Source organism: Prorops nasuta, unplaced genomic scaffold (assembly GCF_024137725.1).
Source record: "Prorops nasuta isolate Cenicafe-Biocafe unplaced genomic scaffold, Cenicafe_Pnas_1.2 PNAS00020, whole genome shotgun sequence".
Taxonomy (NCBI): domain Eukaryota; kingdom Metazoa; phylum Arthropoda; class Insecta; order Hymenoptera; family Bethylidae; genus Prorops; species Prorops nasuta.
The window spans coordinates 2,106,161-2,119,479 of NW_027116817.1; the positions used below are offsets into that span (position 1 = coordinate 2,106,161).

Here is a 13,319-nt window from a genome sequence, read left to right on the forward strand (position 1 = left end):
GCCTTCAAACTATATACATTGGAACGATCCTAATGAATTAGTTGATCGATTGCGACTTTTAATTGCATCAACCACCACAGGTCATACAAACCACCATAATGAAATACAGTCAATAATAGAAGAGTTGCGTGAAGAGGATCTTATTCTATAAAAGGGTACAATTTATAAACATTTTCTTCAGTTGCTTACCACACGTCAATATGTCAATTAACAAATTTGGTAGTGGTTTTAACGTAAGGAAAAAATGTAATATTGGAACATTAAATGTAACTAGAAGAGCACGGGATTTGAATAATAAAAAAATAGTAAATTTGACAATTGATTCTGATAATAATACATGTGCTGTGAATATAAAGTTCTTGCAGCACAATTTAGCTAAATTGGAGGAAAAAATTGAAGAGAGAATAAATAAAGAAATACAGGAGATTGAGGCAAAACTTTTGCAAACAAACAGCAAGATTAATGATGGATCCAAAAAGTGAATGTTTAGAATGCATCATACATTTTATACTCATGATAATCGATTGCTTTCGAAACAAAAACAATCATCAGTGAAGAAAAGAAACATAAATTATATGTTCCTGGGGGAAAGGTTGTAAAAAGAGAATCAGCGAAAATCGTGAGTGAAGAAAAGAAACAGCTGGTGCAAGAGTTACATGTCCCTGCGAGAAGAAATTTTCCACGACGAAAAGTCATAATACGTGGTTTCGATGATCTCTGGCAGGCTGACTTGGTAGACATGCGTTATTATGCTGACACAGGTTACCACTATATTCTGACAGTGATTGATACCTTATCGAAGTATGGTTGGGCAATAGCGCTTAAGACAAAAAGCGGTAAGTAAGTGACCATAGCTATGGGAAAAATCTTAAAGAGTGGAAGATTTCCTAAAAATTTGCAAACTGATAATGGTAAAGAATTTTACAGCAGCGAGTTTCAACTTCTTATGGAAAAACAGGGAATAAATCATTACTCCACGTATAGCACGTTAAAAGCGTCAATAGTCGAGCGTTGGAATCGAACGTTCAAAACCGAAATGTGGAAACGTTTTACATTGGACGGTAGTTACGAGTGGCGAAATATACTGCAACAGCTGGTGGATGAATATAACGCACGAAGACATCGTACAATAGGAATGGGACACGTTGACGTGAAACCTGAGCATGCTGAGCATCTGCTTGCTACTGTATACAGCAACATTAAGATCTTTGGACGTACCAAGTTCAAGGCCGGTGATTTCGTGTGAATCAGTAAATACAAAAATGCGTTTGCTAAAGGTTACATACCGAACTGGACTACTGAAATATTTCAAGTTACAAAAGTGCAAAGGACAAATCCTGCCACGTATCTCCTTAGAGATTCTCGTGGCACAGACATACATGGTGGATTTTATGAATATGAACTTTTAAAAACAGCTAATCCTGATGTATACTTGGTAGAGAAGATATTGCGTAAGAAAGGGAATAAGATATTTGTAAAATGGTTAGGAATGGATAAACGCATAATTCGTGGATAAATAAGAACAATGTTTTGTAATAATAATAATAATAATTTATGTAAGATAATATAATGAGTAGTGTGGCTATGGGGATTCTGGGACCGAATGACGAGGGGGTCGGGATCCCACGGGTGGAAGGGAAGTAGGGGAATTGCCCCCTCTCCTCGTGCGATTGTGCGCATTGTGTGTCACCCACGTTAAACTCCTTTGGTGTGGGGTACACATGTGACCTCCCCCCCTCTTACGTTAAGCAGTGGACGCCTTAGAGAGAGAAAGAGAGAAAACACCCACGTTAAACTCCTTTGGTGTGGGTACACATGTGACCTCCCCCCTCTTACGTTAAGCAGTGGACGCCTTAGAGAGAGAAAGAGAGAAAGAGAAGGAGAAGGAGAAAGAAAATGGGGGGTTGCGAAATGAACGATCGTTGGAGTTTTTAATTAAAATTTATATATTTTTAATAATATACACTATAACGTATCTATGTGTGTTCCAAGACTCCTATCTCCACACATAGTCGTATAAAAGCATACCTCTAGGATTGATGCTATGAATATTACCCGGTAAGGGGAAAATAGATAAATTTACTATATTACATAGTAGTTGGGCGCCAGGTTCGTTGACGGAACCATAGCAACGGGAATCCAGCGGCATGTTACCTTTCCATTCACCAGGCTAGCTAGGTGTGAAAAATGGTAGAAGGGGGGGGGGGGGGGGGGTAAGGGTTAGAAGTGTATGTTTCCGGTGAGGAGACAGGATTTCATAAGTAAAACAATAAAAATTAAATCGGGAAGAATTTTGTATTTATTTTCCCGCGTTACTATGTTCTCAATCACATTCATCCACATAACTGCCGTCACACAGGGCATACGCATACGACACCCACATTCATTCTAGACATGCGAGACGGAACTACGGGGGCTCGACTCGGGCAGGATATTCGCCCGCACCACTCTGTGTGTATTGATAGTTTCTCCCGATGACGGGGACTAGATGATCCCGATTATTAATGCCAAGTCCAGAAGGAGGCGTACGCTCCGAGCCTGAATACCTCGAACCCCACGGGGAGGCCCTCGGCACACACTCTCCAACCGCGCTCGTTGAAGAGGCCCCTCCGGAAGGCGATACTCGGCGTGAGGTTTAGCGACAGCACTCCCGGCACCTCGAACAGCTCCTTTCCCTAGGCAACGTCGCAGGTCCGGGGTACCTCCCTCACCCGATCGGATATCACCCGTCCCTGGGACGGGGGTCGGCGTACCCGGCTCGTGAATGATTCTATGGACCAACCGACGGTCCTTCTACTCTCCTCTAAGTTAGGGGATTCATCTACTCCCTACAGGAGTCCTTCCTTCTATATGTTGCCCTTTGGCAGGGGGATTCCTAGGGAGTGATGTTCTGAGTTAACCCTGGACCTCGCGAGGAGGGGACCTCTCCACCCTCTCGCGATCGCCCACTCACCAGCCAATACACCCGGCGTAGAACACCGGGAGAGGCTACCACTCCCCGGGAAATCCATCTCCGGGGAAAGCCGGGAACTGCAGGGAATTCCTCACAGGGGTCTCCTCAGCACACCTCCCCCTTCCTGGGACGATCCTCCCTGCTAAACTACACACACACAGAGGGTTATGGAAAGATGCTACCTTCTAACCTGTCCCTTTCAATTCCAGAAGCAGCTCCTCGCAGGTCCTCCTGGTCACTCCTCTCACCGCTTCCTGGAAGGCTCCCGTCCAGATTTCTCTCAAGGCCTCCCAACGGTTCCCTCTCTCTCAGTTGTCCTCTTCAATCCCGAGTCCACGAATGAACCTGCTTCTCCTATGGTCTTTTCAGTAACTCCGATTCGCAACTCTTCGCTCCGCTGGACTGCCAATTAAAGGGACGATCCTACCTCTTCCGTGGGTCTTCGCATTAAGAGAGCTATCCCTCACTCGATCGGTCTCAGATCATCTTCTCCTTCCATTCCCCACTCCTTCGTTATTTCCATCCCTCCTTGTTGATAGTTTTTGTCAACATTGGGCGATTATATGAAGATTCCATATAATATGATAGCCTATTGATTGGCCGATCGGAGTCCTCGGTGGCATCTTATTCGCCCATCGCTCCGCATAACCAGGCAGCGGATGTTTTTGGCTCTGGTCGTCTTTTCGGGATAGCTTCCTCTCACTCCGAAAAGGTTTTACACGTCGGAGTGGGTACTCTCTCTCTCTCTCTCTCCTTCTCTCTCTCGGCTCGACGATTCGCCATCACCTCCTGTGCTACTTCCGGCCTGACGTCCCCTAATTTTCTAAACTTTACAAAAAATCCCTGCTATCCCGCCTCGCATTCTCCATAACGATACCTTGCACACAATCACCAGACACACTTTAACTCAGAAATGGACTGATTTTCATGATTTTTAGAGGAGGTTGATATCGGGGTAAAGGGAGAGAGAGTCGCACTATAAGGATCTTTCCTCAAACACTCGGACCGTCTTTCTACCCTTGGGGCCTCAATTTTGACCACTTGCTCTAATTATATTCTTGGGACGGGGTACAATGAAAACCCCCGTCACAACTCCCCCTTCCTTCACCCAGGGTACCTTGAACATACCCTGGACCATATTGCACATTCTCAGCCGGCAGAGTACTGAGTTTTCGGTCCTGGATTGATGGAGTAAAATCATCCCTCTTAAGGGGACTCACCTACTCGCAAAGATGAACTTCTGAACCGTGCTTCCCTCGGTAGGGGAGGTTCATAGACCACTTCTACAAAGTTTCCACCCGTTCCGGGGATACTTAAAAACTACTCGAATTGCTATCCCCGACCCAGGCTTAAGGCCTCCGACCATATATCTAGAACTTCCCATGAAGAGGGGATGGACATAATTCGGTGATAGATTATTTTTTATTTTTTTTTTTTATTTAATTACAAAACATCCCCTTTAATTCGGGAGAACTATTATACTATTACAATATTTCCGCCCGATTCGGGGATTGACCATTAGACATCAGCCTAAACTAACGATGAGCAGCCGCCGTAGGACAATTCAGGAAGGTATGCCCGCGGGTCAGGCAAAGGAAACAACGGGGCCTGCCCCGAGTGACAATCCTGATGGGTGGGGTCCCTCCTGTTCCTCCCATTTGGTAATAGTGAATGCGTCTCTCGACTACTGCGTGCCCGTCCCCCTCTCTCCGGGTAAATTGGCGGGCACTTTTATAGTATTGCGCACCCTCTGGCAAGTTTCGTTTGGTTACTGTCGCCAGTGCGGGTGGACCGGGGAGCTCCTGTTCCGCTCCCCCCGGCTGAGTTTCTGGAGTTCGACTGGTGGAGGGATGACGGGTCGAATCTCCTGCAGCAAGTGACTCGTCTGGGGCGGCCTCCCACTTCTCCAATTCGGATCCCACATTAGGGCTACTCTCTCCTTCTGGCGTGGGTTGAGGGGGTTTACCACTGCCCGGATTGGGGTATTTACTCATTCCCCCTTCCGGGTAAGGCCCGGGTAGGATATCTACTTGCACCCCGGATTCCTGTGTGGATGGTTTCGCCGGTTCCTCTTCTTCCTTTTCGGTTTGTACCCCCTTTTCGTTCGGGCCGGGTTGATCTGTTATTATTTGTACAGAATCGGTCTGCGTATATCGGTCCACTTGACCGACTTGTATAGAGGTCGGGTGGGAATAATTTCGGACCGTATTTGGATCCTCCCGCAGGAGCCTCGTTAGACTGTCGGTGACCCGCTCCTTCAAACTTGGGTAGCGGCGACACCACTTCTCAATTTTTCCAATAAACGGCCAGAGGGGACGACTTGGGTCGGTACCATGCGGGTCTGGTGGCTCTCCGTCGAGATCGACCTCCTCGTCACTGCTGACTTTCGCTTCCCGGCGGATGGTCTCCGGCTCGCTGTCTCCTTCAGTGAGGTCCACGAACTCAAAGTCGTTAGGACCTGCCGATGTTGTGGTCCCCGGCCTTGTCTTCGGTCGCCTCAAGGGTACTTCGGGATTTTCGTCCGGCGGAATGCCGAAATTTTCGTTCCTAGACATTATAGATTATTCTTCACTGGGCTCTGAATTCCCGGGTAGCTGGTAGTGTTTCGTATTATTACTTTTTGGTCTCTCCTCCACAAAGAGGGGGATTTTCTCGAAAACCGGGGATCGAGTTCGACCAGCCCGTATTGGGAAAAGGCTACCCCGTTCGGATCCTTGGAAGGAGCTTCCACTCACCCAGTGCGGGGATACCAGCCCGGCGGAGTTATTTTCCTTCCGGAAATTAACCCTCCTCCCGTGGTATTAGATTCGGGGACCCTTGAGCTGGAAAATATGCTTTCATATAGGATACATGAGTTTTGAAATGTTTGTCCGTAGCGACATCCTCCAACTCGTACACAACCGGGGAAATGACTCGACGCACACGATAGGGTCCTTTATACTTGGGTGTTAGCTTGGCTGAAAAATTCCGAACACCTGACGACAAACAGTGAGCTCTGGATAAAACCAAGTCGCCCACTTGATAGCTAAGGTTACGTCGCCCCCGATTATAGTTCCGAGACTGTTTCGTATAAGCTTGGTCTAATTTCTTAACGACCCATTCTTGTACCGCGCGCAACTTGGTCATGCGTTCGCTCCATGAAATTTCACTATCTGCGGGGAGCATCATACCCTGTTGTAGGTGGAAGCACTCGATTGGGGACAACTCTCGTCCAAGATTCAAAAAGTCCGGACTCATCCCCAAGGTCGAATGTTGGGCGGTATTATACGCGAAACGGAAATCCGTCAGGTGCGCGTCCCACTCTTTCTGATTTTTACTTAGGAAAGCCACTATCATAGTTTTTACGACGCGGTTGACTCGCTCAACGGGGTTCGCTTGTGGGTGGTAAGGTGGTGTGGTGGCATGATATATGTGATAGTCTTTACATAAGCCATCGATAACACAGTTCAGAAATTCGGTCCCGTTATCAGTTAGTAGTACCCTAGGAGCTCCCCATCTTGACAGAATTAGATCGCGGAACGACTCACTAATCTTGGGACCAGTGACTTTACGTAGCGCGCACAACTCCACCCACTTTGTGAAGTAATCCTGGAACACCGCGACGTAAACAAAACCCTGTCGGCTAGGAGGAAAAGGTCCCATGATATCTGCGGCAACGCACTCCCAGGGTCTCTCAACGATTCTACGACCCATCATCCCCACCGGGGCTTTGGTCTCGACCTTCGTCCTCTGGCAAATGTCACACTTCGAAACATAGTCATGCACGCTCTTATACATGCGAGGCCAAAAGTACCGCAGTCCTACCCGCCTGTAGGTCTTATCGATACCCAGGTGACCCGCTTGAGACTCACTATCACATTCATTTAACACCCGAGTCTGCCATCGTAAGGGAACGACCAGTTTCCAAGCATTTAGATCGCGTAAATCCGGTTCGCACTCTCCATTCGGACGATAGACAAGAAGACGCCCCTGAACGATTTGCCAATCCCTATATTTCCCGGGCTCTTTCGCGACGTCCGAGCATTTCCTGGTGTACCACACATCGTTAACATCCTCAAAATCTTTTTCCGAACTCACTTCCTTACCTTCCTCTATTCCCATGGTAAATATCGCCCCTGTTATTTGGGGGACTCCCGTCGATAGAGTTCCTTCATCCCCCTCAAACATGCGAGACAGAGCGTCTGGCACGTGATGCATCGCACCCTTTCGGTGGACTATCTCAAAATCATACTCCAACAATTCCAGTGCCCATCGCGTTAGACGACCCGTAGGATTTTTGAGATTATGTAGCTAACGGAGGCTACTATGATCAGTTATAACAGTGAATCTGGTACCCTCCAGATATGCCCTGAACTTTTTAATTGACCAAATTACCGCCAGACACTCCAATTCCTTGGTCGTATAGTTACGCTCGGCATCATTCAAGGATCGGCTCGCGTACGCGATGACGTGTTCTTGACCCTCCAACGTTTGTGCCAAAACAGACCCTAACCCGATGGTGCTTGCGTCCGTCTGCAGGGTAAAGGGTAGTTCGAATCTGGGATATGCCAACGTAGGAGCGGTGACCAGATGATGACACAGATCCCTAAACGCATCCTCTTGTTCCTCCCCCCAAACCCATACTTGATTCTTTTTCAGTAGCCGGTTAATCGGTGCACTCTTCGAAGCGAAGTTTGGTATAAATCGTCGGTACCACGAGGCCATCCCCATAAACCTTCTCACTTGTTTCAGGTTACGCGGGGGCGGGTATTCTAAGATGGGAGTGACTTTTTCGGGATCCATCCTTAAGCCATGTCTGTCAACTAGGAAACCTAAGTAACGAACTTGAGCTTTACAAAACTCGCTCTTATCAGGGTTAATTCGCAATCCGGCTCCAGCGACACGATCAAACACGAGTCTTAACCAGTGAAGGTGTTCGCAAAGGTCTCGGTAACGACGATGATGTCGTCCAAATACGCGAAGGCGTGTGGCTCCATTTCGGGGCCAATCAACTTATTCAATAAACGCTGGAAGGTGGCCGGAGCACCCGTCAGACCGAACGGCATGTGGAGAAAATGAAACAATCCCCGACCGGGCACCGTGAACGCCGTAATCTCACGACTCGATTCTTCCATCGGTATTTGGAAGTATGCCTGGCTAAGATCTATGGCCGAAATAAAACGAGCGGAACGGAGTTTGTCGAGAATACATTGCATGTAGGGCAAAGGGTATGCGTCCTTCCGTGACACAGCGTTGACTCGGCGGACGTCCAAGCAGAACCTATACGATCCATCCGCCTTCCGCACCATGACGATAGGTGAGGACCACTCGCTACCCGATGGCTCGATTATTCCCTCTCCCAATAGCCGATCTACTTCTTTGTAAATGGCTTGCTGCACTACTGGGGATACGGGATAGTATCTTTGTTTAATGGCGGTGGCTCCCCCGACGTCGATCCGATGTGATGTGAGAGTTGTAAGACCGGGTGCCGCCAACAGTTTCGGTCGTTCTTTTTCTAGAAAGGTTTCTAAAATCCTTTCATCCGCGGGTTCCAATTCACTAAGTCCCAGACTTACTTCAGAGCATTTTCTCCCGTTCCCGGGGAGTCGCAATCCTCCCGTCAGTCTGGCGGGGAAAACTATTTCTCCCGATACGCGGGGATCGTCTGCAGGAACTATTTCCGCCTCCCACTCTGGGGGAACTTCGTCAGAGGGCTCGATTGTGAGGAGATCTTGCACCCGATTCTCCCAGGACTCTACCTCTGGGGATTCGGAGACCTCCTTACCCTTTTCACCATTAAAGGAGAAAATCTGCCCTGGTTGGGAATCAAACCACCAACAGCAGTTCGCGAAATCTACCACGATCCCAAACGCGCGCAACACATCCAGCCCTAGTATACAGGGGACCGCCAATTGAGGAAAGAACCTAGTCCTGACATCCTGACTAGTCCAGCCCAACGTCATGGGGAGTATAATTTCCTCGTCCAATTCGATCCGTGTACCATCGGCTGTCACCACTACGCTTTCCGATCCCGATAAAATCGACAACTCCAAACTCGCCAACATCTCCACTCCGCGTGTCCCGATGTAGGTGTTCGTGGCCCCACTATCCACCAAAACCGGTAAGGGTACATCTTCAATTAATACGGCTAGATATAATAAGGGACCACGGTTCCCAATCTGGAATATCGAATCGATTGGGGGAGATATGATTTCATCGGACCTAATACATTCGTAGGTCAAAGGCATGTTCATTGACCCTTGCTCGCGTTTCCCGACTGACATTCACACTGGACGCTTACAACTCCGTCTTTTCCACATCGATAACAAAAAATTTTCCTGGTAGTCGCGGGACAGTTTCTACACGAATGACCGGCTTGTGCGCAGTTCCAGCACCTCAATGGTCGTCGCTCGAGAGACGAGGTCGTCGCTGCGAGTCTCTCATTTGAAAGCTGGACTAGGTTCACGCCCTCCTCGGATTTACCCGCGAGGGGGACGACCTCAGTACCTAAGTCCGGCATTTCTCCCATCATAGCTGTGGTTCTTCTAGGTGCGCGAGTGGTCCGAGCGTTCGGCGGACACGCCAATTCCGGGTATAATACTCGATCGGGGGGGGGGGGGGGGGGCGGAGCGACATACGTCAGGGCAGCCCTCATGGCCTCCTCAATACGACAGGCTCTCATTTCGAGGGCGTCAAATAATCCAATAGCGTCAATATCTATCGCGGGCTGCAATCTCGGGAGCAAATTCTTATATGCGGTCCATACCCACTCACGTTCCGGCCAGGGGGGATTTAATCGATCCAACAAATTCCGCATACACACAAAATAATCCGCGACGGACTCTCCCTCCCCCTGTGTGCGTTTCGCTATATCCTGGCGCAAATTAAATTGTGCGTTAGGCCCGCCAAAACGCAAGCGGAAGGCACTCTCGAACGCGAACCAGTTACCCCAACGCGGACGCAACCCTCGATACCACTGCAACGCGATGCCCGTTAGTGCGTAACGAACATAGTCTAACATCATTGAGTCCGCAATGTTCAACGGCACGCGGACATCCACCAATCGCAGAAGGAAAGCCTCGGGGTCTTCCCCGGATTTTCCCGAAAAGCTCATCCACAGCCGACTGAACATTGAGCAAATGGCAGACACTTGGTTGGCAAGATTGTCGCGTTAATAACCCGTCGTTCCATACACTGTGGGCGGTGGTACGGTATGCGTTGAATAAGCCAAATATGGATCTATAGAGCCGATCATCCTACTGGTCCCCGTCGGGTTCTGCGGATCCCCCAGTCGGTTGGTTCCTCGGGGGTGGGAATCATATTCATTCCCCCGACTACCTTGCAAACTTCCCGTGGCACAACGGGGATTCGGGTAATTAACGGTCTCCCTCACTGCCGTCTGGGTCGAACCCGCCGTGATGCGTATTGGATCTGTGATCTGTGTCGCGGGCACAAAGGAGATAAAGGGGTATCTCGCACCCGACGTGTCCGGGGAACTCGAACTTACTACCACCCGCTCAGGGACCAACCGGCTGTTCTCCGGGAGGAAATGTTCGTCTCCAGTACTCCTGCCGGGAATCTCCCGTGTTGGGAACCCCTGGCTCGGAATTTCTCCCTTTGGAGAATCCCGCGCCACCCCTCGCTCGTGATCCGCGACAGGCAGCCTCCCTTCCCCAGCCCGCACTCCCGACGGAAAACACACGGCTAACCGATTCATTAAGTCGGCTAGTTGGACTTCTAACCGTGAAATCCTAGCACAATCCCTACGCGACTCAGTCATCGAGGCTTCCGCGGAACCGCCAATTCTCGAAGGCTGTTCAGACTCCGACGCCGCCAATTCTCCGCCTCCACCCACAATCTCGGGGGAACTGACCCATGGCTCGCTGGACTCCTCCCGATCAGCCAATGGATCCCGTAAAACTCCCGATGGGCCGGGGACCGCCGCGTCCGCGCTCTCCACTCTCTCCGGGGCCAAAAACTCCTGCACACCCCTAGACGCGTCACGATCCTGCTTACGCAGATACCCATATAGACGCTTGCGCAAAGTTGGTAGTACGTCACTGGTTGGCTGTCCCAAAGTGGCCAATTGGGCCCTAAGTTCCTCCGTATTAAGGGTATTTACCCACGCTAACGGGTCGATCTCATCACTATCGCGGGGCACTGGATTGTTAGTCGAAGGATCACTCATTTTAGATCCCTTTGTTCCGCTCCACTGGAGATCGTTTAACTTATTCTCCTTATTACTGGGGAATTAATTTTTTCGGGGAATATTCTCCTGTTACCATCACCCGAATCCACCCTTGATCGCCCTCACGCGACCGGGGATAGGAGAAAATTGGGAAGGGGGATTTTATAGTGTTTTTCCTACTTATCACTTAATGATACGTGGCTAACCTATCCGCTATACACCCTTCCAATCAGGGGAAAATTTACTGTATTTTATCTATCGGGGAATTTATGTCCTCGGGGAACATTTACCCGTTGACGACACCCGAAATCTTTGTCAACCGCCTCGCATTCTCCATAACGATACCTTGCACACAATCACCAGACACACTTTAACTCAGAAATGGACTGATTTTCATGATTTTTAGAGGAGGTTGATATCGGGGTAAAGGGAGAGAGAGTCGCACTATAAGGATCTCTCTTCAAACACTCGGACCGTCTTTCTACCCTTGGAGCCTCAATTTTGACCACTTGCTCTAATTAGATTCTTGGGACGGGGTACAATGAAAACCCCCGTCACAACTCCCCCTTCCTTCACCCAGGGTACCTTGAACATACCCTGGACCATATTGCACATTCTCAGCCGGCAGAGTACTGAGTTTTCGGTCCTGGATTGATGGAGTAAAATCATCCCTCTTAAGGGGACTCACCTACTCGCAAAGATGAACTTCTGAACCGTGCTTCCCTCATCAGGGGAGGTTCGCATACTTCTTCTACATAGATTTTCTACCCGCGGCGGGGATACTTAATTCTATACCAGTCATACCGATTTCATTCTACCTTCTGTGAGTGGGTCGCGAAAAATAATGCCCACGTCACAAAGATTCCTCCCTCATAAGGGGACTTGTTCCAGAAAGGTAGGAACAATCTCCTGAACCGAGCTTCCCTCGGTAGGGGAGGTTCATAGACCACTTCTACAAAGTTTCCACCCGTTCCCGTTCAATACTTTTGAGGCATAGCAACAGTGGACACTATTATACCTCACATTACTGAAACACACACTCTAATCGGGCCCCACGTTGGGCGCCAAATTTTATAACGTATCTATGTGTGTTCCAAGACTCCTATCTCCACACATAGTCGTATAAAAGCATACCTCTAGGATTGACGCTATGAATATCACCCGGTAAGGGGAAAATAGATAAATTTACTATATTACATAGTAGTTGGGCGCCAGGTTCGTTGACGGAACCATAGCATCGGGAATCCAGCGGCATGTTACCTTTCCATTCACCAGGCTAGCTAGGTGTGTAAAATGGTAGAGGGGGTGGGGGTAAGGGTTAGAAGTGTATGTTTCCGATGAGGAGACAGGATTTCATAAGTAAAACAATAAAAATTCAATCGGGAAGAATTTTGTATTTATTTTCCCGCGTTACTATGTTCTTAATCACATTCATCCACATAACTGCCGTCACACAGGGCATACGCATACGACACACACATTCATTCTAGACATGCGAGACGGAACTACGGGGACTCGACTCGGGCAGGATATTCGCCCGCACCACTCTGTGTGTATTGATAGTTTCTCCCGATGACGGGGAATAGATGATCCCGATTATTAATGCCAAGTCCAGAAGGAGGCTTACGCTCCGAGCCTGAATACCTCGAACCCCACGGGGAGGCCCTCGGCACACACTCTCCAACCGCGCTCGTTGAAGAGGCCCCTCCGGAAGGCGATACTCGGCGTGAGGGTTAGCGACAGGACTCCCGGCACCTCGAACAGCTCCTTTCCCTAGGCAACGTCGCAGGTCCGGGGTACCTCCCTCACCCGATCGGATATCACCCGTCCCAAGGACGGGGGCCGGCGTACCCGGCTCGTGAATGATTCTATGGACCAACCGACGGTCCTTCTACTCTCCTCTAAGTTAGGGGATTCATCTACTCCCTACAGGAGTCCTTCCTTCTATATGTTGCCCTTCGGCAGGGGGATTCCTAGGGAGTGATGTTCTGAGTTAACCCTGGACCTCGCGAGGAGGGGACCTCTCCACCCTCTCGCGATCGCCCACTCACCAGCCAATACACCCGGAGTAGAACACCGGGAGAGGCTACCACTCACCGGGAAAACCATCTCCGGGGAAAGCCGGAAACTGCGGGGAATTCCTCACAGGGGTCTCCTCAGCACACCTCCCCCTTCCTGGGACGATCCTCCCTGCTAAAC

General features: G+C 49.3%; 1 protein-coding gene across 1 annotated transcript; it reads left to right on the plus strand.

Annotated features, from left to right (window-relative positions):
- Positions 1-200: 200 nt before the first annotated feature.
- LOC136780813 (uncharacterized) lies at positions 201-1,246 on the plus strand. The gene is made up of 3 exons (XM_066739358.1): positions 201-344; positions 593-836; positions 918-1,246. The coding sequence occupies exons 1-3, from the start codon at positions 201-203 to the stop codon at positions 1,244-1,246; spliced, it is 717 nt and encodes a 238-aa protein (XP_066595455.1).
- Positions 1,247-13,319: the final 12,073 nt, after the last annotated feature.

Bases quoted from the DNA above. Each gene is read 5' to 3' on its own strand.
- LOC136780813 (XM_066739358.1), top strand. From the start codon at position 201: ATGTCAATTAACAAATTTGGTAGTGGTTTTAACGTAAGGAAAAAATGT. The intron at 345-592 runs GTGAATATAAAG...CCTGGGGGAAAG, and splicing joins CTGATAATAATACATGTGCT to GTTGTAAAAAGAGAATCAGC. The intron at 837-917 runs GTAAGTAAGTGA...ATAATGGTAAAG, and splicing joins AGCGCTTAAGACAAAAAGCG to AATTTTACAGCAGCGAGTTT.